The sequence below is a fragment of the Podarcis erhardii genome (genome assembly GCF_964252035.2).
Source record: "Podarcis erhardii genome assembly, chromosome: 1".
Taxonomy (NCBI): Eukaryota; Metazoa; Chordata; class Lepidosauria; order Squamata; family Lacertidae; genus Podarcis; species Podarcis erhardii.
This window is the reverse complement of record NC_138497.1, coordinates 132,658,760-132,684,763: the sequence shown is the minus strand read 5'-3', so window position 1 is coordinate 132,684,763 and position 26,004 is coordinate 132,658,760. Positions and strand designations below refer to the sequence as shown.

The 26,004-nt window shown below is 42.1% G+C and overlaps 1 protein-coding gene across 1 annotated transcript in view; it reads right to left on the bottom strand.

The window, feature by feature from the left end:
* Window positions 1-25,600, bottom strand: part of CCNYL1 (cyclin Y like 1) — a 32,194-nt gene extending 6,594 nt beyond the window's left edge. Inside the window, exons 1-8 of the mRNA XM_081848676.1 lie at window positions 25,230-25,600; window positions 11,780-11,854; window positions 10,910-10,944; window positions 9,233-9,333; window positions 7,332-7,367; window positions 5,076-5,127; window positions 4,268-4,387; window positions 2,363-2,529 (exon numbers count right to left, since the gene is read on the bottom strand). Of these exons, the coding sequence (XP_081704802.1) occupies window positions 2,363-2,529; window positions 4,268-4,387; window positions 5,076-5,127; window positions 7,332-7,367; window positions 9,233-9,333; window positions 10,910-10,944; window positions 11,780-11,854; window positions 25,230-25,482 (839 nt within the window). The 5' untranslated portion in view covers window positions 25,483-25,600. The remainder of the gene's footprint in view (window positions 1-2,362; window positions 2,530-4,267; window positions 4,388-5,075; window positions 5,128-7,331; window positions 7,368-9,232; window positions 9,334-10,909; window positions 10,945-11,779; window positions 11,855-25,229) is intronic.
* Window positions 25,601-26,004: the final 404 nt, after the last annotated feature.

Sequence of the window (26,004 nt, the reverse complement as noted above, 5' to 3'; positions counted from 1 at the left end):
GTTCAGAGTTAACATTTACAAGTACAAGGTAAAAAATAGTTTTTTGAAAAGCAAAAATACATTTCGCTTTGGGGGTCACCTCTGAATATTTTGCGTTCTGTTTTTACAAGTTTGAGAATTAATTTCAGACACAACACAATAACGCTAGACCATAGCTAAGTGAATATGGTGCTGTAGTCACAAAGGATGCAGAAGTTTCTACTTCCATTTTGAGATCAACAAAAAATTTGAACCTGGATTATTTTAAGAAGCCATAGTTAAGGTTGACCACAATTTGCCAAGGTTTGGACAACACAACAAGCTGTGCTTAATCTATAATGGAAGCAAAATTCAGCTGCTGCACTGGAGGAGCTGGGGGACAGAGCATGAGCATGAGGCTCTTTAAGACCCTAAGAGAAGCCTTGTGGATCAAGCCAATAGCCCATCTACTCTAACATTCTGTTCTCACAGATGCGTGTGGGAAACCTGCAAGCGGCATCTGAGCACATCAGGAGCCCGCTCTTCCAGGAATTTGTCTAATCCTCTTCTAAAGCCATACAGGCTGGTGGCCATCACTGCGGAAGTGGGTTTCACAGTTCTGCATGAAGAAGGACTTTTAAAAATTGGTTCTGTACCTTCCAACATTCAGTGCCACTGGATGTCCAAAAGATCTGGTGTTATGGGTGGGGAGGGGGGTAGGGGAACTTTCTCCATGCCACACATAATTTTATAAAGTTCTACCATGTCACCTATTACCAGGCCTCTCATAGAATCATAGAGTTGGAAGAGACCACATGGGCCATCGAGTCCAACCCCCTGCCAAGCGGGAAACACCATCAGAGTACTCCTGACATATGGTTGTCAAGCCTCTGCTTAAAGACCTTTAAAGAAGGAGACTCCACCACACTCCTTGGCAGCAAATTCCACTGTCGAACAGCTCTTACTGTCAGGAAGGTCTTCCTAATGTTTAGGTGGAATCTTCTTTCTTGTAGTTTGGAACCATTGCTCTGTGTCCGCTTCTCTGGAGCAGCAGAAAACAACCTTTCTCCCTCCTCTATGTGACATCCTTTTATATATTTGAACATGGCTATCATATCACCCCTTAACCTCCTCTTCTCCAGGCTAAACATGCCCAGCTCCCTTAGCCGTTCGTCATAAGGCAGCGTTTCCAGGCCTTTGACCATTTTGGTTGCCCTCCTCTGGACACATTCCAGTTTGTCAGTGTCCTTCTTGAACTGTGGTGCCCAGAACTGGACACAGTTCTCTCTAAACTAAAAAAAAATCTTAATCCACTGCAACCTTTCTTCACAGGGGAGTTGCTCCATCCCCTTGATCATTTTGGAGGCCCTCATTTCAACCTTTTCCAACTACACAATATCCTTTTTGATATGAGGTGAGAAGAACTGTACAAAGTATTCTAAATGAAGTCGCACCATAGATTTCTATAGTGGCATTATAATACCCTCAGCTTTATTTTCAATTCCTTTCCTAATGATCCCTAGCAGGGAATTTGCCTTTTTCATGGCTGCTGCAACATCTTCATTGAGCTATCTATTGTGAAGGTCTCATTCCTGGTCCATCATGGCCAGTTCTGTTTAACAAGCAAGGGTCACAGAAGCTATTGGAGGCAAGGAGGCTTCCATCAAAAAACTGAAGCCTTGTCCAAATGAAGGAAACAAAATGGAACACGAACCCCCCTCCCCCAAATGCAAGCAGACAGTAAGAAATTTTTAAAAAATAATTTGAGGAACACATGGCTGAAAACATTAAGACCAACAAGAAAAAATTCTTTAAATGTATCAGTAGCAGGAAACACTCTAGGGAGATGGTTGGACCCTTGGATGCCAAAGGAGGTCCAGACTATTAGCATCCAACCTAGCAACTTAAATTTAGCTTCCAGGATGTCATTTGCCCATGTCATTGGTGCCAACATGCACCATGAACACCGAATTCTCCCCAACACTATGTACCAATGGCTCATTCTGATAAACAAGACCACTGAAATCCCACACTGTTCAGCTTAAATTAGTGAATAGCAAGCAGAAGTTCTCACATTTTTTCCAAGACCAGAGCTCTATTAAAGTGAAAACCAAACAAGTTTGGATTTGTGTCTCCCTCCCCCCCTCCGCAAAAAGTGTTAAAGAACAAGCACCATATTACTAGGGCCGGGTCAAACTGCTCATTGCAACTTACAGGGTCTGATAAAAATTGTACTCACGAACTACTGTTACACAAAGAAAACCACAAGAAGTCACGTGCCCACCATTCAAAACCTGATTTGAAGGCATATTACATACTAAATATATCATGGAATAAAGGTGTGTTTTCAAACTATCTGGGCTAAGACACAGATGAGCAAATTTAACTAAAGCTTGCAACTTACATGTCTTCAACTGTAATATCCTTCAGTATTTGGCAGTAATCCACATTCCACACGGCCTGATCATCCCACACCTTAGAAGCTAGCAGAATAGCACCTAGAACTATTCTCTTCCAGTTACTTGGGCAAATGTCAATCTCTGCATAGGTTAAGAGCCTTTCCAAGTAAACCTGCAGATGAAGAAAACTGTTCTTAAGATTGTAATGACCCAAGAGTCCTCTTTGGGTGTTCTTTGCTCCCATATTGAGCAACATGGAAATGAGAAGTGGGGCTGCTTAGATTAGCCCTTTGCCCTCAACATTGTGCATGTCTCCTCTGATGTCCATGCACACAGCATTAACATCTGTAGCAAAGAGGTTTCCCAACTATGCTTGTACGTGAGAAGGCTTCCCCAGAATCTATAACAGTTCAGGGTTATATGTGTGAGGTTCCCCTTGCTACTGATGTTTGCACTGAGCACAAAGCCGTCAAAGCAAAAACACACAAAATCCAGGGCAGGGCTACTTGGCGTGATCTTGATCCTTGCTTCTGTGTTGTTCAACACGGGAGCAAAGGACATCAGAATAGGGCTAATAAGGCATGCACAGTAAATGTTTCAATCAAGTAAAATCTATGATGTAGTCAAACACCTGAAGGAGTAGTTTTAGTCTGATTTCCTGCAACGTCTCCCATCTACATCACCAGAAATGTTTTTGTTTTCAAGCAGACCAAACATAATGCACTCACTATGAAGGGTGGGCATTGTAAAGTGAAGATGAATAAAAAAAAGTTTTAAGAATTCGTATTTTTCTTAACCAAGACTAATCAAAACTACTCAACATCACTGCAAACTTCATTACCGAGATGCTCCCTATTCATGTGTGTTTGCACTCACTGTACATTCAAGATACACATCTACATATACGTTTTATTCACCAATTTAAAATGAACTCCATTAGCTAAAATACATTAGAATCAAGCAACCACACAGCACTGCCATATTTTCAGCTTCAAGATCATGTACAGAAGGGGGGGAAAGGTAACTCCCAACTGACTGAAAACTTTTGCTCCTTTCCATGGTGAAACAGTGCCAACTAGCGGCAGAAGTGCTTTTAAATGTTTAAGTGGCTGAATTTTTTAAGGGTTGCTTTCTTACACGACAGAATGCTTTCAGAAGAATTCCTAGAGTCTTACACACGCGTAGTGCTGTCAGGAATTGTTTCAATACAGAAAAGCACTGGAAGCAGAATATTCCATTTCTGGCAGTTCTAGTTTACTGAAAGATTCCTGAAGGTCGTGTGGAATTTTTCACCTGCAGGCCTTCACAGGAACCATTCCAAAAACACAGCAGAGGAGGCAAATCTTACACTGAAACAGGGCCTCAATTCCGAGTCATGACAGGCTCACTGGCTACAGGACAGCTACTTACCTGCACAAGTATTCCAAATTCAGAAGATGTAGTCCAATGCATTTACCCTCTATTTCTGCAGCACAAGAGAACTTAAGGGATGGGGCAATCAAGTAGCCTCACATGTGATTGGACTCCAATTCCCATTGGCATGCCGAATGGACAGTCAAAGTCCAACAAGAACCTGGAAGGCAACAGCCCCCCCCCCCCGCAATGGATTTGTCTAACAGTTATCAAACAGGCAGCTTAGGTGCAAGCTTATTGACACCGCTGCAATCAACCTAGTGCATTTCTTGTATCTAGTTCTGACTGCTGCAAGGTAAAAATGACAAGGAGTCATTACGTGAGACATACTTCATTCCATCTTGGATTCCTCCATTGCAGGGAGTTGGGTTCGAATGCCCTTTGGGTCCCTTCCTACTCTACAGTCCTATGACTCTTATGAATCTAACTCACAAAACCTGATTTAAAAAAAATTTAAATGCAAGATGGTGGTAACTGGGCTTACCACCAAGGCTTACCAGTGTCACTATTGCACATTCGGCCGTCAGCTGCGCTGCACTAAACAGGGTACGTACAAAGCGATAGATGTGCTTGTGATCAGGGTCATGTTTAAAGTAGTCATCTGGAACCTCTTCACGCTGAAACAGAACACAGTTCAGAAGTAATTTAAAAGTGAAGCTGAACACAGTGGGACTTATTTCTGGGCAAACATGCACAGGATCATGCTGTTAGTACTGTGAAAATATCCTGCATGAATAGGTCAGTGGGTTATATACAAAGGCTGGAATCCAAATGGCTGAGTGCTCACAGGAGTTCCTTAAAGGCCTTTTCCTACTGGAGCTCCCTAGCTGCTCTCAAAAATAGGGGACACAATCTAGAACTATATTCTATGGGGACTCAAGAAGCTACCACCAGAAGGGAGCAACTGACTCATGAGTGTGGGTAAATATTTTTCATAAATACCCCTCTTTGGATTCCAGCTCAAAGCTATAGAGGTCTAACACTGCTCTTCCAACAAAACAAAACCTGTATCAGCTGTCCTGCACCACAGCCAGAATGTAGAATGGAACCAGTTGGCCAGGGATTACACTCTGCAGCATCACTTTTTAAAGTATAAGAAGCAAATAGCAATCTAGTTTTGTATAGACTGAAATATTTCTTTGCACAGAAGCTAAGAAACAAGAAATCTCTCTTATTTTCCTGAAAATCTGGCTTTCCTTATAAAGCAAGCTGAAATAGACACCAGTTTCCTAGGTATCAGGGTTTATTCCTGTTCATATGGGATGCACTCAAGCAATTGAGTCAAACTAAGGTAATCAAATTTACCGTGAGTGGATGTGATTTCTCATCAAAAATATCCAGTGATCTATCAGAATCCCTGCAACACAGGAGAATGTATGTTACTGCTGTTAGTAAATTTTTTTGAAAGACAAGCATTTGCATTCCTTTAAGAAGCATTTTAATACATCATAGGATGAGGAGGACGACCCATGTAATTGGTAATATGGCAATACCCTGTTCTTTATCTCCTTTGCCCGCTCTCTCTCCTCCATGTTGTGCATTTCTAAATGCTAACTCAAAAATGCCATAAAACTATATACAGTCGTACCTTGGTTCTCAAACAGAATGCGTTCTGGGAGTCCATTCGACTTCCAGAACTGTTCGAAAACCAAGACACGGCTTTTGTTTGTCTGGGAGCCAATACGTATGAGTTCCAAGGCATTCGGCAACCACGGTATGACTGTAATAAACTTTTAACAGCAATTGTTGGAAATCTAAGAAACTGTCCTGGGAACCACAATATACTCCTTTTACGGAACAAAACTGGCAATGTCATCAAACAAAACAAGCAAGACATCTACACCCAACAAACAAACAGCCCTCAATCAATAACTTTTGTAGACTTGTTTTCAATGCCAAGATACTCAGCATGAGCCAAATTTGAAGTTTTTAGAAAGCACTTGCATTAAGGTGAGACAAGATGTCTGGGCAAATGAGTAATACCGTATTTTTTGCTTTATAAGACTCACTTTTTCCCTCCTAAAAAGTAAGGAGAAATGTGTGTGCGTCTTATGGAGCAAATGCAGGCTGCGCAGCTATCCCAGAAGCCAGAACAGCAAGAGGGTTCGCTGCTTTCGCTGCGCAACGATCCCTCTTGCTGTTCTGGCTTCTGGGATTCAGAATATTTTTTTTCTTGTTTTCCTCCTCCAAAAACCAGGTGCGTCTTATAGTCTGGTGCATCTTATAGAGCGAAAAATACGGTAGTAAGCATATGGTCAGAAGGGTGTGTGTTTGTGTGTGGATCCAGTGGCTGGATCTTGAATAGTATGAGTAGAACACAGCTCTCCTATCTCTCTCTCTCTCTTTTTAAATGATATTTATTAAAGTTTCCAATAAACACATATAAACACACACAACAATCAAAACATACATAAACCAACAAACGAAACAAAAACAAGTATAAATTCAAACCTTATTTTCTAAACCTAGTTTCACCGACCTCCTCACACCTCCCCCTTCTGTATTCTAATCTCATTTATCTCATCAGCAAATCCATTCCCATATTTCCCATAGTTTTTGATGATCCTATTCCTTTTCCTTAATCAACACCCCTGTTAACCACTAATTTTTAAACCCATATCTTTTTAGCCTTCATTAATTTTATAATGTTTATTTAAGTAGTCTTTGAACTTCTTCCAATCTTCTTCCACTGTCTCTTTGTCCTGGTCTCAGATCTCTCCTATCTCTTCCTTGCTATAGCCTCCTGTGCCCCCAGAAAAATCGGAGGACTCTCCTGAATGGGGTGGGATGTGGTACCAAGGGTTGGAGTGCAAAGGAGGACTAAGCAGAAATTGGGCAATGGACACCTTGCATAAGCAGACTTCCATTCGACAACTCTGGTTACAACCTGGGGTGCTAAAGAAACCATATGGAGCAAAGACACATCCCTCCTGCAAACACATTTTGAGCCCATAGCCACAAATTACAATATGCCTATATTGCAAGGGATGCAAAACCTCAAAGAAGCCCGTACAAAGCTTGTGTTATGACTGTTACTGTGGCTCCTGTCTTCAAAGAGACTCCCTTCATCCCCAAAGAGCTATATTTAACATTAATCTCCTGCAGTGAAGTAGCTCATCATCAGCCATAGAAAGTGGGGAGACAAGGAGCATGCATTTGCAACCCAGCCCTATCTATGAAGTCATTATGCACAGAAGGTGGCATAAAAATTAAGTTACTGAATGCAAAACCCGCATCTGTTGCACTTTGATTTTTGTTTCCAAGACCTTAATTTGGTAAGTTTGTGTGTGCATTTGTTTCTCTCTCTCAATTCCCCAGGGCTCTTTACAGCCACCAGCAATTTCTTAGGTATGAAAAATGTAGCTAATACCTGCCCATTTTAAAATCTTGCTATTTCATATTCACACAACAAATTTTTGATTCTTAACAGCATTGCCTCTCCAACATGAGAGCCCCAATTAATAAAACACACAAGGTACAGCTACTTCAGTAACCAATGGCTAAGCTGTAGTCATCATCACTGCAATGACTTGCAAAACAAGAGTTTTAAATGGTGCTCACCTGTTCTTTATGTGATAGTATATTGCTAATGTAACACTGTGAGGAGAGAGAAAAGTCATTTCACTGTTAGTGGTTCTGCAAGTTTAATTTTGATACAAGATTGCTGTTAGAGACAAAAACAGATTTTATGATAAAAACCACATTGGAAACTTTTGCATCTTCTTCTTTCCCTTTTTCAACTGAACCCATTTAAAGATATATGTGTTGAAATTCAACATGCTCTAATACAAGGTTGCCTGAACTAAGACTAAAAAAATCTTTATAATGCCAGGAACTGGATCGTCTAATGGAGCATCTGGATTAAATCTGTAATCTATTTAGTAAGAAAATGACCAACAAAATTAGCTTGTGTAGATGACTTGGCCAAGAGACCCCAAGTGGTACACAAATATCACTAGTGGGCGGACGACTATTGAATAACACTGAATATTAGGAGGGATACAGGGTACCACCACACTGATGATGTAGGCTAAAATCTACTGGCCATTTTTCTTTTTTTGCTGTAAGACAAGATAGGTGGGTTAGTGACTGTGCCTCCTCCTTTTCCAAGCAACTGGATGCTGCTCTCTCCAGGCAGACCTGTGGACACATCTTGATGCTGCCAGTGCAGAGATTGAGATGTTGTCCTCGCTGCATTCAGCTGGTGGGAGGTAGGGGAAGGTTCATTAGACAAAAGAGGCTGATGCTCTGACAGCTACAGAACACCATCGCCCATGGCTCCTTAGGCTTACCACACCACACAGCCCAGCTGAGGAATCAGAGGGGGAAGCTCTGACCTCCTACATCCACTGTGCAAGATCAACTCTTCGCTCGCTCCAGTCTGAAAGCCCTGAGAATATTTATGCTCATGGTGCACAGAGTCTATTACCGAGGTGGAGGAAACTGTGTCGGGGTGGTGGTGGCTCCACTTCTAAGAGGCCACACCTATAAATGGGCTAAATCCATTTGCATGGAATCATCCCTTAAGCAGCTTGCCCTGTATTTTAAGCAGCTCGCCCTACAATGCTGGAGAGTTTCAATAGTATACAGTCCTCTTTAATAAACCTCTTTTCCATTTATAGTGTGCCCCCCATTATACCTTTAAGCTATAGTATAATTTCATTATACGACAGGGATAAAAATAAGTCAATGAGCCAAACAACAGTATAGGAAATTAATTCTAAGGGGAAATAAATTTTCAAGGGGGAAAATGAAGGGTACTTCCAACAATCTTCCCTCATTGCTGCTATTCTGGCAACCCTGAGTCAAGGGACCCAATCTGAAATGATGCATGATGTTGTACTTAAAATCTCCACTACTTCTCAGCTTCAGCTGTGAATCCAACTTCCTCCTGCAGCTCTCTATGGCCTAAACACACTGTGTGACTTACATGGGCCAATCTATGGCAAATCTGGGCTTTGTGTTCCTAATTCCTAATTACTGTATTGTCTCAAGCACTCCAATATTTTATCAGCTAAACATTTTAAAGTTACAAGCTAATTTTATACCCAATTCTCTGAGAGGGCAAAAATAGAAACTGGAGTATGAGAGCTCTGGAGTCTACATAAGAGAAACAAGAAAGATGAAGATACAAAAAAAGTTTAACTATTAGGTAACTTTTCCCTCAATTAAAGAATTCTGGAATCAAGTACTATGGTTAAGGAATAATTTCATGCCACTAGATGGCAGGCCAACCCAAGAGGCTAGAATTTACTCTGTGTTTTATACAGAGCAAAGATTTCATAAAACTGCTGCATTTTACTTTGTGTACTTTGGGGGCAAAGAAAACTTTCCTGCTCAACTTATAAAAATCAGAATCAATCACTTTCACTAGATCTCGTTCGATAGAATACTGACTCCTCTGATCTCTCTGAACATGGTTCATCAGTATACCTTCTCCCTAAAGACTCAGTGGTACTTACCATTTTATTGTGCTCCTAAGATTAGGTTGGCTTACTGTGCTGTCATCAATAAATATTGTTGAACATGAACTATACTTTTTTGTAAGCTGCCCTGGAGAAACCTGTAAGGAGGAGGGGAAAGCAGCAGTGTTCTTAAAAATGGTTTCCAATACAACTATTTATGGGTTTACAGTAAGCACCCATATCTAAACCTACATATTTAAGAATTAAGCATTAAAATTCTATTAAAGCAAAGATACATTAGAGAAAAATACTTGAATGGCATAGAAAATCTCTCTCTCTCTCTCTCTCTCTCACTCACTCACTCATACATACACACACACACACCAGCCGCCCATCGCAAGTCCTTCTCCAGGTCTGGACTCCCTTGTGGCTACTATTGTAAATAGCAGAGGAGAATACACAAGAAATGACATGTTTAAAGTTGAGGAGAAGAACATGTGCCAGCAGTGTGTCATAGAGAAGCTAAACGACGGTATTCTGGGTTACTTAGGCTACAGATGTTCCCCCATTAATTGTGTTTAGTTTTTGGGAAAAGAGCCTAGGGCTGCCATACAACCAGATTTTCCTGGATACATCCAGGCATTTTAGGGAAATTTTTTTTGCGGAATCAGGGAAAAAACAGCAACTAAAGCTCAACAACTCTGTCTGGATTTTCACTTTTGGGAATATGGCAACCCTAGGAGAGTGAGCATGAGCACATTACATTACACAACCATGTGCCATCAATATTATACTTCGACAGTTATAAGCTATGAACATCAAAAAGCTACTCATCCCACCAAACAATTCTAGGAAAGTGTGTGAAAGTTGGTAGCAGATATCTTAAGGCAGGGGTGAACTTTGTTTTGCAGAATATTTTGTTGTTACTGTACTAGAATCCCTGTGGGTTGTTTAAACAAACAAAGCACATCCTCAGGATCTTAACATTTAAAATATAACTAATCTGTCTTAAGTAATTCAGAAAAAATCCACTGTTGCTGAAGGTGCAATGTTTAGACTGAGGCCCACCCAGTCCTGTACTCTGCAGGAATTCCAGCAACTGGCTGTTAACAGGCTGTTCAACGGAAATTAAACATGAACTACCTTCTGCTTCAGAGTTTACTCCCATTCTACTTTGGCTGCAAAGTGTTTCTGAAACAGAAGGGAAACGGGAGCACAGAGCACTTGTTCTATCAAGTGTTGGCAGGCAAAAAAATATGGAAGTGACATGCTGAACGGATTAATCACCACTAATCCCATTAGTCACAGGTGACCCTCTCCTGCCGCTCCCACTGAAGCACACATTAATGCTCCTTCTCCATCACAGCATTAGCCATGTGGGAGACAAATTTCATGCTCACTTATTAAATATGCTTTTGCACTTGAAACAATTATATCACGTGAGTGCTTAGACTGAGATACTGTGCAGTCAACCAGCTAGGATTGTGTTCTACTGCGTTATGGAAAAAGGAAACTTGAGAATCATAGAATTGCAGAGTTGGAAATGCCCCCAAGGGTCATGTAGTCCAAACCCCTGCAATGCAGGAACTTAAATATGCAGTGAATGGTTTAAACGTTTGAAGTAAGCTGTTGGAATAGCAAGGAGTGAAACTCTTAAGCTCACTGCTGCCATTTCCTGCATGTAACTAGCTGGGCTTTTGCTTACACCTTTCCTCATTTACTAGATGTACTTACATGGTTGATGTGGTTGCTTTTCCTCTTCTCTCTCACTGAAAAGGGAGTGAACACTTTTATTAATGAATGCTTCAACTTCTAAATGCATTCTGTATTTTAGAATGCAATCTGTTTAATTGCTAGGAGTATACATTCAAACCCAACAAAAACCACCCAAGGTTTATCCGACAATAATTCAGTTTTCAGTTGAGCACAGTTTATCACTTCCAGGGTGTGTCAACTTAACTTTATGCTGCTTTCTGGGGAAACCTAACATTTACTCCCAATACAAGAAAGGTTTACACAGAGCTAGTGCCACTCAAAGCAACAGAACCTTCTGCTCTGCAAAGACTAGGGAGTTATTGCAGCAGTTCATCCTATGAGGGAAAATGCATTCAAGACTCTTGGTATTTCATCACTAGAGAGCACTGCTTTAAGCATTTACTTGCTAAGTTTGAGCTAATCCAACTGCACTGAAATTTTATACCATGAAGAACATGTGATTACAAAAATAAATGCTGTTACGAGCTGTGTTATCTAAAGCTACTGAGCTTCAAGCTACAAGGCACACACTCTGCCAGGATAAACCTAAGTAGATTTTTTTTTCAAGCACTGGTCACAAGACAGCCATCCTTAACCATTCCTAAATAAGAAATGCAATCATTCCTATTCATTCTAATGAGTGGCAAATGTTTCAAAAGAATGGATGAATTAAAAGCTTATTTTTAAATGCCTTGGAAAATGGCTATGAAGAAAGAGCAGCTTAAAATGTTGATGTAGAGTCAGTATTTTGACGGAAGTGGAAGGAGACAGCGGCATTTCTCAATCAAAATCCATCCGCTCTATCATATCCTCCTCTCCTTTGTTTTAAGAGAGCAAAAGAAAGCTTACCATCTGTTTGGGATTTGCTCAAGAAAATTGTGCTTGCTCTAGGATGGTCAGATGGATTTGACTCCAATGCTAAATCTGAAACAAAGAAACAGAAGGGATGCTATTCCTAGGTTTGGATTTATTTTGGGAAACACATCTATATTCCAAGAAAATTGAACTTACTCCTAGACATCCTACCTATCCCATACTTCCCAACAGTTACATAATTAGTATCTATATAGTACATTTTCATACATTCAAACACTAGAACCATATCTTAGAATAATAATAATAATAAAAAAGATTCATACAGTAGTTCATAATAATCAACAGGGTGCTACCACACTAATGTTGAGCATACTGAACTGGTATTTACCCATTTCAGTTGGATTTAAAGTCCGAGTCATCAGCCTGCTCTGAATAGATCAGGGGTGGGGAACTCTGGCCAATGGGCCAATCTGTGTCTGCCATTTCTCTAAACCACCTGCCCATCAGCTGATGTCACTGGTGACATCAACTAACAGACAGGATGTTCTTGGAAAGTCTGCTCCATGCCGACTGTTTCAACCTTTGAAGAAGATCAACATATTTTGGGGAGGGGGTATTAAAAAAAACCCAGCATGTAATTTTCATTGCTAGAACCAATGTCTGCTTTAGATACAGGCTCTGACAGAAACCGTTCTGTCACACAACGATGAAGAAGCAGGCACTTGCTTTGCAGCACTCTTTGAAAGCGCTCCCCCCACTTTAAAGAGCACCAGAGCAATCTTAAAGTGGGGGGCAAGAGACTGCTGGAAAGCATGAGCTATGCATTCTTTGCAGCCGTCTCCCCTGCACCTTTGAAGACTGCTGAAGCAATCTTTAAAAGAGATGGGAAAAGACTACTGCAAAGAGCATTGTGAAATCCCTTGCACAATCATGTGATACCATAGTGACACCATGTGCTAGACCATCAATACTGCCTCAGCTCTTCTGCATGAGCAGCCCTCATTACATATATAACACTGCCCATATATAATATTGCCCAGTGTTAGAAATTAGCCAGGTGCATTTTGTGACTGATGCAGGTACAATAGCCACCACGTGGAGATCTCTGGATACCAGTTAAAGCAAAATGTCACTTCCGATATATCTTCCTTGGAGACTGAATGTGTTAATAATAAATCCCATTGCTGAAAAAAAGAGCACCTAGACATTCTGTTGTGGCGAGTGCAACCTAGGTTTAAAGTGCCATTTGGCGATTAGATTATGTATTTGGATTTCTAATATTGCCATGCTAGATTGGCTGTTTCAAGGACATAGTGTGGACAAGCTAGACTAATGCTAGATGGCTTCCTAAAAGCATCCAGCTGTTCATCAGTAGTTTAGTTTTCCTCTCTACTCAGAGAAAGTAGCTTTAATTATGCCAAACCTTTAAAATTCTACAGGCAGTCCCCAAGAATTTCAAGAAGTTGGTTAAGAACACTTTCCAAGTATGAATGGGAAACACACATTAAAACACATTATTTCACACTTAGATCATTGAAGTTGGATTTACTTCTAAGAGACATGAGTCACCAGAAAGCTTGTAAATACTGAAACTGTTAAGAAATTCATATAAAGGATACTGAGTTGGGGAGAACCCAACCACAAGGCATTTTCGATGCTATGAAGTCATCTCAGGTCAGGATTACTTTTTAAGTCTTAACTTTAAAAAATAATGAATACACTATTGTAGCTTTTTAAAATATATAAGTACCTTTCCTATTCTACCTAGCTGCCTTTCCCCCAGCCCAGTTCACTAGAGGCAAAAACATACCACAAATGTGTAGCAGCTGTTTTATGTGTTATGGTGTGTGCCAGAGTGACTCTCGCACTTGGGTCTTCATTTCTGGCACGCTTGCAAAGATAGTTGGCCACAAAATGACCTATGCTATATAGACACAGGATTCACTTATACTTCAGCAGTAATTTTACGGACGGACATAAATACAAAGGAACCACATGTGCTGCAGATTAACAGAATACACTGCAGTTTACCAGAGGGGAATCTTCAGCAGCATGGCCCAAGTCTCTGCCAAGGAGGAACAGCTGCTCCAAGGGATTTAAATTGTAGACATACTGGTATGCCTTTGGACGGCTGACAGTGAAAGTTTATGCTGCAATGAGACAATTTCCTCTCTAAGGCACTGCAGTTTCTCTCTCTGACTTACTAACATGGCTATAATCATGAATCATAGAGTTGGAAGGGACCTAGAGGGTCATCTAGGCCAACCCCTTGCAATGCAGGATATCCTTGCATAATTCTGAGCTGAAGTCGGATAGCAAATGCATGAATGACATTGTTACATTTCTGTCCTAGCATTGTAGAGTTGCAACATTCCCCACACACCCTGTCATGTTTCCACACATGCAGCATGTTTGTTTGCCTATTTGCATATACAGTGGTGCCTCACAAGACGAAAAGAATCCGTTCCGCGAGTCTCTTCGTCTTGCGGTTTTTTCGTCTTGCGAAGCAAGCCCATTAGCGGCTTAGCGCTATTAGCGGCTTAGCGGATCAGCTGATAATCAGCTTAGCGGATCAGCTGATAAGCGGCTTAGCGGCTTAGAAAAAGGGGGGGGGAGGAAAAAACCCCGCAGGAACTCGCAAGACATTTTCGTCTTGTGAAGCAAGCCCATAGGAAATTCGTTTTGCGAAGCACCTCCAAAACGGAAAACCCTTTCGTCTAGCGGGTTTTCCGTCTTGCGAGGCATTCGTCTTGCGGGGCACCACTGTAGTGTTGGAACACAAACTGTGTGTCTGCCTTGGCCACTAATCATTGACCTGCTAATGTAACACGTTAACAAGCCAACAATCTGAAAATGACTGGACATGATTAGAGACACGTAAGTGCTAAACCTATGTCCTGCAACTTGTTTAAGTTGGGCCTCAGTGAATGGTAGAGAAAGGGAGGCATTGAAATATGCAACTGCACCATCTGAAGTGGTATGTTTCAGGAAAAGCTCCATCTCTTTATTGTTCTGTCTCTGAACTGACCACAAATGGTAGGTCCTTGAACATCAGTTTCCTGAATGTCTCATAACAAGCAAAGACCTATTACAATAGGGAACTAAAGTATTGCTTTCTCCATTCTGACTAACAATCTCATGCAGCACAAAAGCAAGCTATTACATCATATAATCATCTGCTTTGGATTGACTTAGATTTCCTCCCTGGCCATTCAGCAGGACACTGACGGATGACTCCATTGTCCATACAAAGTAAGGGCAAAAGCACTTATAAGTACCAGTAACGGTGAAATACTTTCAGACAGTTTGCTCATCTACATAGTCCTTCAGGGAACAGATGAAATGGCACTGCTGCCCTACACCTGAATTAAAAAGAGGTCAGGTGTAGAAACAGTCATTAAAATATTGCAAGCTCTACATCAAACCTCCCATCAGAATGGGGGTGAGGGTTAGGAAATTAATTTAAGTCACCAAAAGAGAGGAAACAATTATTGGTTTAAGTCAAGCTTTCCATTCACTCATTTGGTTAGTATACAATTACATCAGAGTAATTTTGATTTACAATGAAGTAGAAACTAAATCCCAAACCTCTACTGATACAGCCTGAATACCTCATGCACTTCACGATTTACAGGAACTTGGTTTTTTAAAAGTACTGTACAGAGAAACACAGATTTGCACATGAAAATACACAGAATTATTATTATGGGACTTAAAGGAAGATCAGTTTGTAGCACGTGTAAGCTCAGAAGGTGGACTGCACATATGTAGAAGTTAATTTCCATTTCGCTCCATGCAGACATGCAAGGACACTAACAACGTAATGATATTGACTCAGAAGTCCTACTGAATTTAATGGGGTTTCTTCCAGGTAAGTGGGTCCTCACTAACCATGAGCTGCAGCTAAAGTTTGTTGCACAGCCACCTATCTGGCTGTCATGACTGAATCAGGTATTGCCCGTACTTCATAGCTTAGAATACCACGTGAACCAGCTCAGATTATAAAGGTTCTACATAACAAATACTAATATTTTAAAGTTGGTCGGTTTTTAACAACTTTCCTGAGTTACTTTTCTTAGTTCCAATGCAGCATCTGCTGTCGTAAGCTGCTGCCAAATCTTATGACATTTTATAATAAAAAGTTTCTAAAAGGCTTGCCATAGGGTGCCAAACCCATTTATTTCACTGAATTTTGTTTTTAAGATGGATTTGAAATTTTTAATAATGTTGTTTCACTTCTGAAGATAGCTTGATTTGAAATAAAATCTGTAATGTAATAAAGCATGTTAAATTCTACAGTTCTTAAAGTCCAATTATGATGCACACTCACAAACACTTACAGAATCACTGTGAAAATAAATATTGCCTGGAAAAAATCTGACACCTTAATTACGATACAATGGAACACGTTTATTGTTGAAGAAATGATTGACATTTGTAACTATCAACTAAAAAGAAAGACATCCACTTTCTATCTAATGTGCAAGAACACTGGTCCAGTTTCTTCTGGAAAATTCTGAAGACCTAGACCACAATCTAATGTATTTAATTCTGTACTGGATTGTGGCTCTTGTCTTTAGGTGAGTGATGAACACAGTGAACACAGCCAGACAAAAATCCAGTAGCTTCACAATCACTTCCCTTGTTTTTAAAAGAGATACAATTGTGGAGTGTACAAAGAATGCATGCTGCATGACCAAAGGTTTCAGATTATGCTTCTAGGTAGTATAAAGGCTTTATTTAATTGAAGTGTTTTAACTGCCATAGCAACCAAGTAGTGGGTATGGCTGTTCAGGAAGTATGTTTTAGACAATGGGGAAATTGATTTAAATTAATCTTTACTTAAGCAAGTTAAAACCACAGATTTAAATCAAGCCACTGGATGTGTTCAAGCCCATTTTATAATCCTGTCCTAAGCACCCTAACTTTCTGGAAACTGGGGTAGAAGTTATGCAACAAAAGCCATTTACTTTCGATCTCACTGAAGAAGCATCCAAAATGTTTGGTTCATAGAGTCATAAGTATTCATGATTTGCCATAAAACAACACATGGCCTATTATGACATTTATAGTGCTTGACCCAAACATGCATGCCTTTCCCCACTGTTTTGCAACCAAAATTTAAGACAAGCCAATGATTTTTATCCATCCTCTGGAGTAATAGCTCCCAAATTCTAACGACATTATAGAACTTCAGCCACATATTTCCTAGCCCTAAGGAAGAAAGCAAAACCGAATGAAAAAAAGGTCCACTGAATCAAAAACCCAGCTGCGCTTTCCAAAAACATTTAGATCAGGGGTAGGCAACCTATGGACCGGATGCGGCCCAATTGCCTTCTCAATCCGGCCCGTGGATGGTCCAGGAATCAGCGTGTTTTTACATGAATAGAATGTGTCCTTTTATTTAAAATGCATCTCTGGGTTATTTGTGGGGTCTGCCTGGTGTTTTTACATGAGTAGAACGTGTGCTTTTATTTAAAATGGATCACTGGGTTATTTGCAGGGCATAGGAATTCATTCTTCTTCTTTTTTTCTTCTTCAAAATATAGTCCGGCCCACCACATGGTCTGAGGGACGGTGGACTGGCCCACAGCTGAAAAAGGTTGCTGACCCCTGATTTAGATGGCTAAAACTGTCTGAACTATTTTTCAGAATTGGTTGTAGACTTTAAAAGCCATCTTAAATGACTCGGATATAACTCAAAAGACCAGTTGCTTTTCCTATTCTATAATATCTAACTTTTACACAATATGCAAAACTAGCTGCCCTTTGCTTTGGACCAGCTTGAGCCCCATGACTTACAGGAAGACAGCAAAGTGAAATGGCAACCCAACCGAGATTAAATGCTTATACAGGCATACTGTATATCAGAGATATTGGGGGTTCGGTAGCAGACCACCATAATAAAGCAAGTATCACAATAAAGTGAGTCATACCATATTTTTTTTGTTTCCCAGTACATATAAAAGTTATATTTACACTATACTGTAGTAGTCTATTAAGCCAGGCCACCTTGGCTGCATGGGTGGGAGGGCAAAACCCCAGATCCAGCCCAAGCCAGCTCCACTCTCATAACCAGAAGAGGGGCAGTGGTGGTAGGGGGCTTCCTTCCCCTGGGAATGGTAAGGCTGCCTGCAGCTGCACCCGTGTCCTTATAAGGTAACAATATCCGCAACACGCAATGAAGTGAGCTATGCCTGTATATTGTAAGTTTAGTTGCCTATCATTCTCATGAACAAGGAAAGTGTACTGTATTCCCTGCCATTTCTGCTTTGTCTGTCTTTCCTTAGGTCTCTTACAGTTGGATTTTATGCATATTTCATCAGCAAGTCTCACTGGCTTCAGTAGGATTTACTTTAATGTGTGTAGGATTGTAGGAAGATCAGCTTCTTTAAATAATAGCCTCTGCCCAAATATTAATTAAAAACAAGCAACAAGACAAGACAAATAATCACAGTAAAAGAAGTGATAAACCACCGGCAGCAAGCCGTAAAACTAGCATTAAAACACAATAAAAGATCTAATGAATTTTGTATAAAAATATAAAGGAAAATATAAACCCTGGCATCATAAGGATGACTTGAGCACTTGCACAAGCAAGTCTCTCTGAGGAGGGCCAAAGGCGTACCTAGGGTCCCACCTGCTGTCACCAGGGGGCGGGGGAATCACTTTACAATAGCCACATTAGAAATAACATTTTGCACAGCCCAATTGCTACATGTTATGCATCCCGAGTACTTGAAGTGTCCGGACTGAGGAGGATGGAAAAAATGGCACACCTTTGTGCCGCAGTGTATTGCCACACAGTGTCGCCAAACACACATACATCATACGTTCCCTAGTCTTGAGAGGTGATTTTGTGCCCCTCGAGGACTGCACCCCCGGCAGGGGCTGGTGGTACTACTTTGAGGGCATTCCATAACCAGGGCACCAGTACCAAAAATATTCTCTCTCCAGTAGCCATCTGACACACCCCATGAAACAGCGGAACTCAGAGAAGGATAGCAGCCAGTGTAGGTGGGAAAACACCACAGTAATATGATCAGATTGCTGGGTCCCCGATACCCTGCTGCCTTGTTTAGGATCGGGTTGTTTCCAGATGTTTGATGTTGTTTCCAGAGGCAGCCTTGTGTATAATACAGTGTTCGAAACTCCCATTGTTCTAGGCACAATTTGCGACAGGGAAGTCCATTAGCGCGAACAAATTCTGAGCTCTGGGCACAGTACTGCATCTAAGATTTCAGATTAAAACTGCAGATTGGAAGGAAAGGAAAGGAGGACCTTCTCCTGCCTCCCCACTTCCAGTTATTCTCTGAAGACTGGAGAAGAGACCCTCTTCAGAATATTAAGGGGGTGGGCCGAGGAAGGACTAGACCATGTGAAAAATGAACGTAGTATTTTAGCTGCAGTTCATTCATTTTCAGCTTTGTATTCTTGGTGTTAAAAAACCATGCCTAGACATTCCATTGTTGCACCCATAACCTAGGTTTAAAGTACCATTTAGCTCCTAGCTTTCATATCTCAGTTTCTAACACTGGTATATCACCTTACTCCAAGCAGTAGGTTATAAGAAAGAACACAGGTAACTGTAGCAAGGTTATCTTTGTCCAGAGAGGGCTACAGTTGATATATCAACCAAAGCTGATAAAGGGCACTTCATGTCATTGAGACTACTTGCATCGACAGTGATAACACCAGACCTATGATCTACTGTGAATCCGATCCTTACAGTGGATGCAACACCATCCAGAACAAGTTAAAGTTATCCACCAGGCAGGTGAACCACCACGTAACAGAACCATCATCTTATCTGGATTTGGGCATTACTGTACCTAGGCACTGATGAAAGATGAAAAGGAGAGATAGAGCTGGGTGTCATCTGTGTCTACTGCCGATACCAGTGTTAAATTTGTGTGGATGACTTCTCTAAGCAATTTCATGTAGATATTAAACAGTATGGGAGATAATTTAAGAACCCTGTGGGACCCCATAACATACTTGCCAAGGAGCAGAGCAATAACCCCCTCAATGCCACCGGGGTCTCAACCATCCAAGCAGGAGTGGAGTTACCGCAATGCAATTCTTCCAACTCAAAATAGTCTAACCAGAAGGATGCCAATGTTGAAAGCTGCCTAGAGGTCCAAAGGAATCAACACAGTTACCGTATTTTTCGCTCTAGAAGACGCATCAGACCACAAGACGCACCTAGTTTTTGGAAGAGGAAAACAAGAAAAAAATTATTCTGAATCCCAGAAGCCAGAACAGCAAGAGGGATCGCTGCGCATCGAAAGAGTGGCTGGGGAGGCCCAGCCAGATGGGCGGGGTATAAATAATAAATTATTATTATTATTATTATTATTATTATTATTATATATTATCCCTCTTGCTGTTCTGGCTTCTGGGATAGCTGCGCAGCCTGCATTCGCTCCATAAGACGCACACACATTTCCGCTTACTTTTTAGGAGGGAAAAAGTGAGTCTTATAGAGCAAAAATACGGTATATTCCTCTTGCTCCTTACTACTACCACATATTTCATCCCACAGGACAACCCTTCCAAAACTGGGCCTAAAGCTGACATGTAATTTTATATTTTCGAGCTGGAACTGATAGTATTGCAGATCCTTTCCTCTGAGAGGTGCCTTGTGAGAAAGGCCTGGTGTTTGTTCACGTCTGCTCTGTTGCAAGAGCAAGCTGTAGCCTGTTTCACCCCTAGACTTGTCACAGCTACTCCAGAAGGAAAAGCTGCTCAGCACTAAGCATTAACCCTTCTGAATACTTTGAAGGTAACTGTGAAGTGTTAGGTTTGCTTCCTCTTTTTTTCACCCGTACTGTTTTGCAGAGTTGTACGCTTGCAAATTTTAACAAGGAACGCTTTCCCCTTTCTAACAATATTGTAGTTTAATTTTATCTACTCCCATTGTTTTTATTGCTCCTTTTTATTGCTCCTGCTTTTCTCTGCTGCTATTATTACTGCATTTAGAAGTTTCTGAGCCTGTAAGTTTTACTATCCAGGTATTTATGGAATTTTATGATACTAACCGTATATTATGATTCTCCTGATTATTGGTTTTTAATGTTATTATTTAGTGTGAAACTAAATTGACCTAAGTGGTGTTCATTGCCTCAAGCACCTTGGAAAACAGAGATAAAACTAAAATATTATCAATAAAAAATTACTGAAGCCCCCACTGCACTTTTTCTGAAACAGAACAAAGAAATTATTGTTTGTGCCATTATGACAGTCAAAAAACTCATACAGCAAGGCAACCACACAGATGGCTAGCCATCATTTGAAGAATTTGGCCACATTTATCATTCTTCACTTACTATATTTCCAACCAGTCAATCAAGAAGATTAACCAATAAGATTGTTCACAAATCAGAAAGCTGCTATAACTGAGTAAGACTGCTAAATATTTTCCCATGTCAAAGTACTCTTTGATAGGTACAACTAATTTTAGTATTATTCCTTTGGTTCAGGAAGCAAACATAACTTAAGGTTTTTTCCCAGGAAACCTGTATGGAACAAGAGCTGGGTGGGAGTGGGTTGCCGATGTCTGACTTTACTGCTGTAACTTAACTTCCTGTTGGTCTGGATATAGCTTGCCATTGTCCAGCTATATTATGTCATTTTTAAGTTAGCCTCCAGAATTCCATTGTTCCACCACCCTTTTCCTTCCTTCCAATAAACACACAGAAAATTCAGCGGTTAAGACACTCAAACTTGTCTTGCCACTTGCACTCTGAACGTAACTTTTGTATCACAATTCATAACTATATATTAGTTATTAGAAGCAGCATGTCTCGGTTTTAAAAAGGTATCAAGTGTCTCCATCAATAAATAAGTTCTGGGATTGGTATGCATTAATACAAATTTAAGATAGAATGTATTTGCTTACATTGCATATTTTGGTTCCAAACATCATTATAGGAAGATGCCATCACAACTGCAGTTCCAGTCCTGGATACAATGGTGCCTCGCAAGACGAAATTAATCCGTTCCGCGAGGCTCTTCGTCTAGCGGTTTTTTCGTCTTGCGAAGCAAGCCCATTGACAGCTTAGCAGATTAGCACTATTAGCGGTTTAGCGGCTTTTAGCGGATCAGCTGATAAGCGGCTTATCAGCGGATCAGCTGATAAGCGGCTTAGGGCTTAGGAAAGGGGGGGGGAACCCCGCAGGAACTCGCAAGACATTTTCGTCTTGCGAAGCAAGCCCATAGGGAAATTCGTTTTGCGAAGCACCTCCAAAACGGAAAACCCTTTCGTCTAGCGGGTTTTCCGTCTTGCGAGGCGTTCGTCTTGCGGGGCACCACTGTACAAAGGCAGTTTCTTGTTAAAGTAAATAAGTCATGTTCAAAGGAACTGTGAGGGAAGTAGGGGAGAAGGGTCAGATTTCTCCAAGCGTTGCCCAGATCCTCTAGTTGAGATCTGAATCCCTTCTTTCATACTGGAGTACAAACTACTTCAATCTAGTCCAAAGATGTTTTGCCAGATTAGTAAGATATACACAAATCTTAAAGTCTACCCCCCCCAATATTATACGCCAAGAAGTGGAAGTGTATACAGTATATAACTCCACAAAATGGCCAGATCACTCTGGAAAAGTGTTGTGCTTGTTCCCATTATTAATGGAGAGCTGTTGGTCATCTGGGGCCAAGTTATACTATATGGTTGTATAAAAATTATCCAACTGCTTTCAATGCATCACTTATTAGAAGAGCATGAGAGAAGTGTGAACACTAACTCTGAGGCTGGATCGCAGCTCTCTCTATAAGATAGATTTGGAAGAAAAAAGAACAGATGACCATAAACTGGACGTTTGAAAGACAAGCAGCAACACTATGAAGCCTGTGTGCAATGAGAGCTGCTGCCATTTAGCTTTTCTAAACAGCCCCAGTATTGGAAAAGGTACTGTTTCAACCTATCAGACGTAGCAAAAAATCTCCATGAAGACGACGAAAAACATGGCTGATACTAAGAAAGACATCAATAAAAGTTTTCAAAACACAGCTATCTACTACCAGTTTTGGAATTATAGGGGAGAAGGCCAGGGACCCTACATAATAAACCCAAAATGGTTTTAATGAAGTAAACAAACATCATATATTTTAAAAATAAATAAATAAGTGGGGGGTGGCACTCCTGTAATTGGGAACTGCTGCCAGAAGGAAACACAACAGGAACAAGGACTTCAAGACCAACCCACCACGTCATCTCTTCTTCTGCAGGCACTTTTATTATCAATCTTTTCCATTGTTCCATTTCAGCAACTACTGCCTATCTTTCTAAGGGAAACAGAAGGGTTATCCACACCCATATCCCCCCAAGTAGCAATGACTACTTTCCCATTAAATTCAGCAGTAAAGTATTCCACTTCTGAGCTGTTCTGCATTCCCACTTCTCACTTGGAATTAAGCTACTCCTTCTCAGCTTTGCATTTAGACTCCAAGTCTTCAGGTAGGCACAAACAGTGCTCCTATCTGTACATCTTGAACCTGGATTCATCCCTTGGTGACACTTAAGTGGAACAGAATGTTGGGAACTTGATGGTGCAAAAGCAAAATGAAGACCTAGAACTGCTGTCTCAATCCAGCCAAGAGCACATGAGATGACTGGATTACAAGCCTGATGAGAAGTTAGCCATTCTGGTTAATGGACGAATTGGAAATTAATAAACATAAATAATTTCTCTTTAAACTTCCCCACCTCTAAGGTTCAAAGTACAGGCGGAAACATTCACATCCTCCTTCAGTGATACACTACAAGCTAAAGGAGTGTTCATCACATTATTACTCTTCTGACATGCTGTTTAATCTTGTTTCCAGGCAGAGATTTCTCTGAATGCAAAACAGACCCATAAATCACACACAGGCAGCATCAGTTTCTGTGCTGATCACTGCCAGTCCAGGAGGCAGGCCAGGGACCAGCAAGGGCAGCATAGTCCAAAACTGGTGTAATGAACCATATTTTGGGTTTGAGCTTTGAGTGTAGGGGAAGGAAATCCACTGGGAGTATAGAATGTTAAAAGGGGAGGGGGAGGCTGAAAAGGGCATAGGATGATAATTGGGTGGCAGTGGGAACTTTGGTCAACTGACAGGAAAGGAGAGAGATTAGCCAGTTAGGAATAGGTTTGGGAGATTACTAGTTCCAATTACATTCACCCCAGATTTCAGTTTACTGTGAATTTGCTTTCATTGTTACTCAAATAAACATTGTGCTGTTAACCCTTTGTGACCAGTGTCAGAAACTCAGTTGTATATACTAGGTGCCAAATGGCTCCTTAATCCAAGGCTGCAGTTGCCAAAACGAAATGTCTTGTTGCCATTTTGGAGCAAGATGGGTCTAAAGCCTTATTTTCGAAAGGATGGACAGGCTGTGATTGATTATCAGTTAAACATCTCGCTAGTTCAGATGACAACCTTGAGCTAGGTTAAGATCTTTGAGAACTTAAAGAAGAAAAGTCACTTGATCCAGGAACAGTCCACACATATATTGGTCTATTCCTACCTCTTTTTCTTAATGGTGACACAGACCATTCATAATGTAGGAATATTCTTCACAACTGTGAGCAGGGCAGTGGGGTGGGGTAACTGAAGACAAGCTACAACAATTAACTACAACATTGTTCACTGCTCCTACTCAGGCCGCACAGAAAAAGCATTTTGGTTCCTGAAATTCATTCTGACTTTGCAGACAAAATATAGAAGTTAGTATTGTACAGGATGTGATGTGTGAAAACAATCCAGATCCAATGATCCCCTGGCATGTCAGGGACCATCCTGGCATCTTCACTTGGTTGCAAGTGACCAATAGTCAGGTGCAAAATGTGCTTTGCTAATTTCAAACACTGGGCGCAAGAACTATGCTATCACAGGCACGTGAAACACTTTGTGCCCTCTTCCTTGCAGGATGGGTTAATCTGGCTGCTAACCAGAAGGCTGGTGATTAGATTGACCCTGAGGTCCCTTCCAACTTAAATTTTGGGGGCCATCCTTAGGGCTGATGGGAGTTGTAGTCCCAACACATCTGGGGACCGGAGTTTGAGAAAGGATGTAGGGATCTCACCCAGCAGGGATCTGGAAATACAGTGGTACCTCGGGTTAAGTCCTTAATGCGTTCCGGAGGTCCGTTCTTAACCTGAAACTGTTCTTAACCTGAAGCACCACTTTAGCTAACGGGGCCTCCCACTGCTGCCGCTGTACCGCCGCTGCACAATTTCTGTTCTCATCCTGAAGCAAAGTTCTTAACCTGAAGCCCTATTTCTGGGTTAGCGGAGTCTGTAACCTGAAGCGTATGTAACCCGAGGTACCACTGTAACAGCCTTGCTGATCAAAGCTGGACCTACTTCCGAGTAAGGGTCATTCCGAAGGCTTGACGGAACGAAAGAGGCTTCACTTCCACGCCCCCCCCCCAAAAACTTCCTCAGCCCCCCACCCGGGGGGTCCTCGCCGCCGCCCCCCCCCGCCCCTCTCCCTCACTCACCATCCGGGAACTCGCGGTCGCTGATGTGCTGCAGGTGGGGGCCGCCGCCGCCGGGATCCGAGTCCCCCGACTCGGCCTCAGTGACCTCCCGGTAGTTGCCCGCCCTCCGCTCGAGCCCCACGGCCGCCGCCGCCGCCCCGCTCCCCCCGCCGCCGCCCCCTCCGGCGGACGCCGCCCTCAGCGCCGAGCCGCGGACCCGGCCGAGCTTGGGGCTGGCGCCGGGAGAGACGCAGCAGGTGACGGTGTTCCCCATGGCCGAGCGGGAGAGCAGCCGCCGCCGCCGCCGCCTGGGCTGGGCCCGAGCCCGGCTATAGAAGGCCTCGGCGACGGCAGCCGCAGCAGCAGCGTCGCCTCATTGTCACGCCGCCGCCGCCGCCTCGCTCGCCAACCAGCCGCTCCCGCCGCCCCCTCAGCAGCCGCAGCCGGAAGACCCGGGAAGAAGCCGCTTTCCCAACGGTCCCCGCGGCGGAGGGGGAGGAGGAGGAGGGAGCGGCGGCGGCGGCACCGCCTTTGCGCACGCGCCAGCCAACCGCCGGCCGCGCTCCACGCCCCCACGTGACAAACCCCACCGCCGACTCGCCCCGCCCGCGACGTAGCATCTGAAGGCTAAGCGGGGGGGGGGGGCGAGGAACCGGGCCACGTGATGGGGGCGGGGTCGGGAAGCGGATAGGCGCAGGGGCACATAAATCTATGCCCAGGCATAGGCACATATATGAACACACATCTAGATGCACATGCGCGCGCACACACACACACACACATATATAGGCACGCA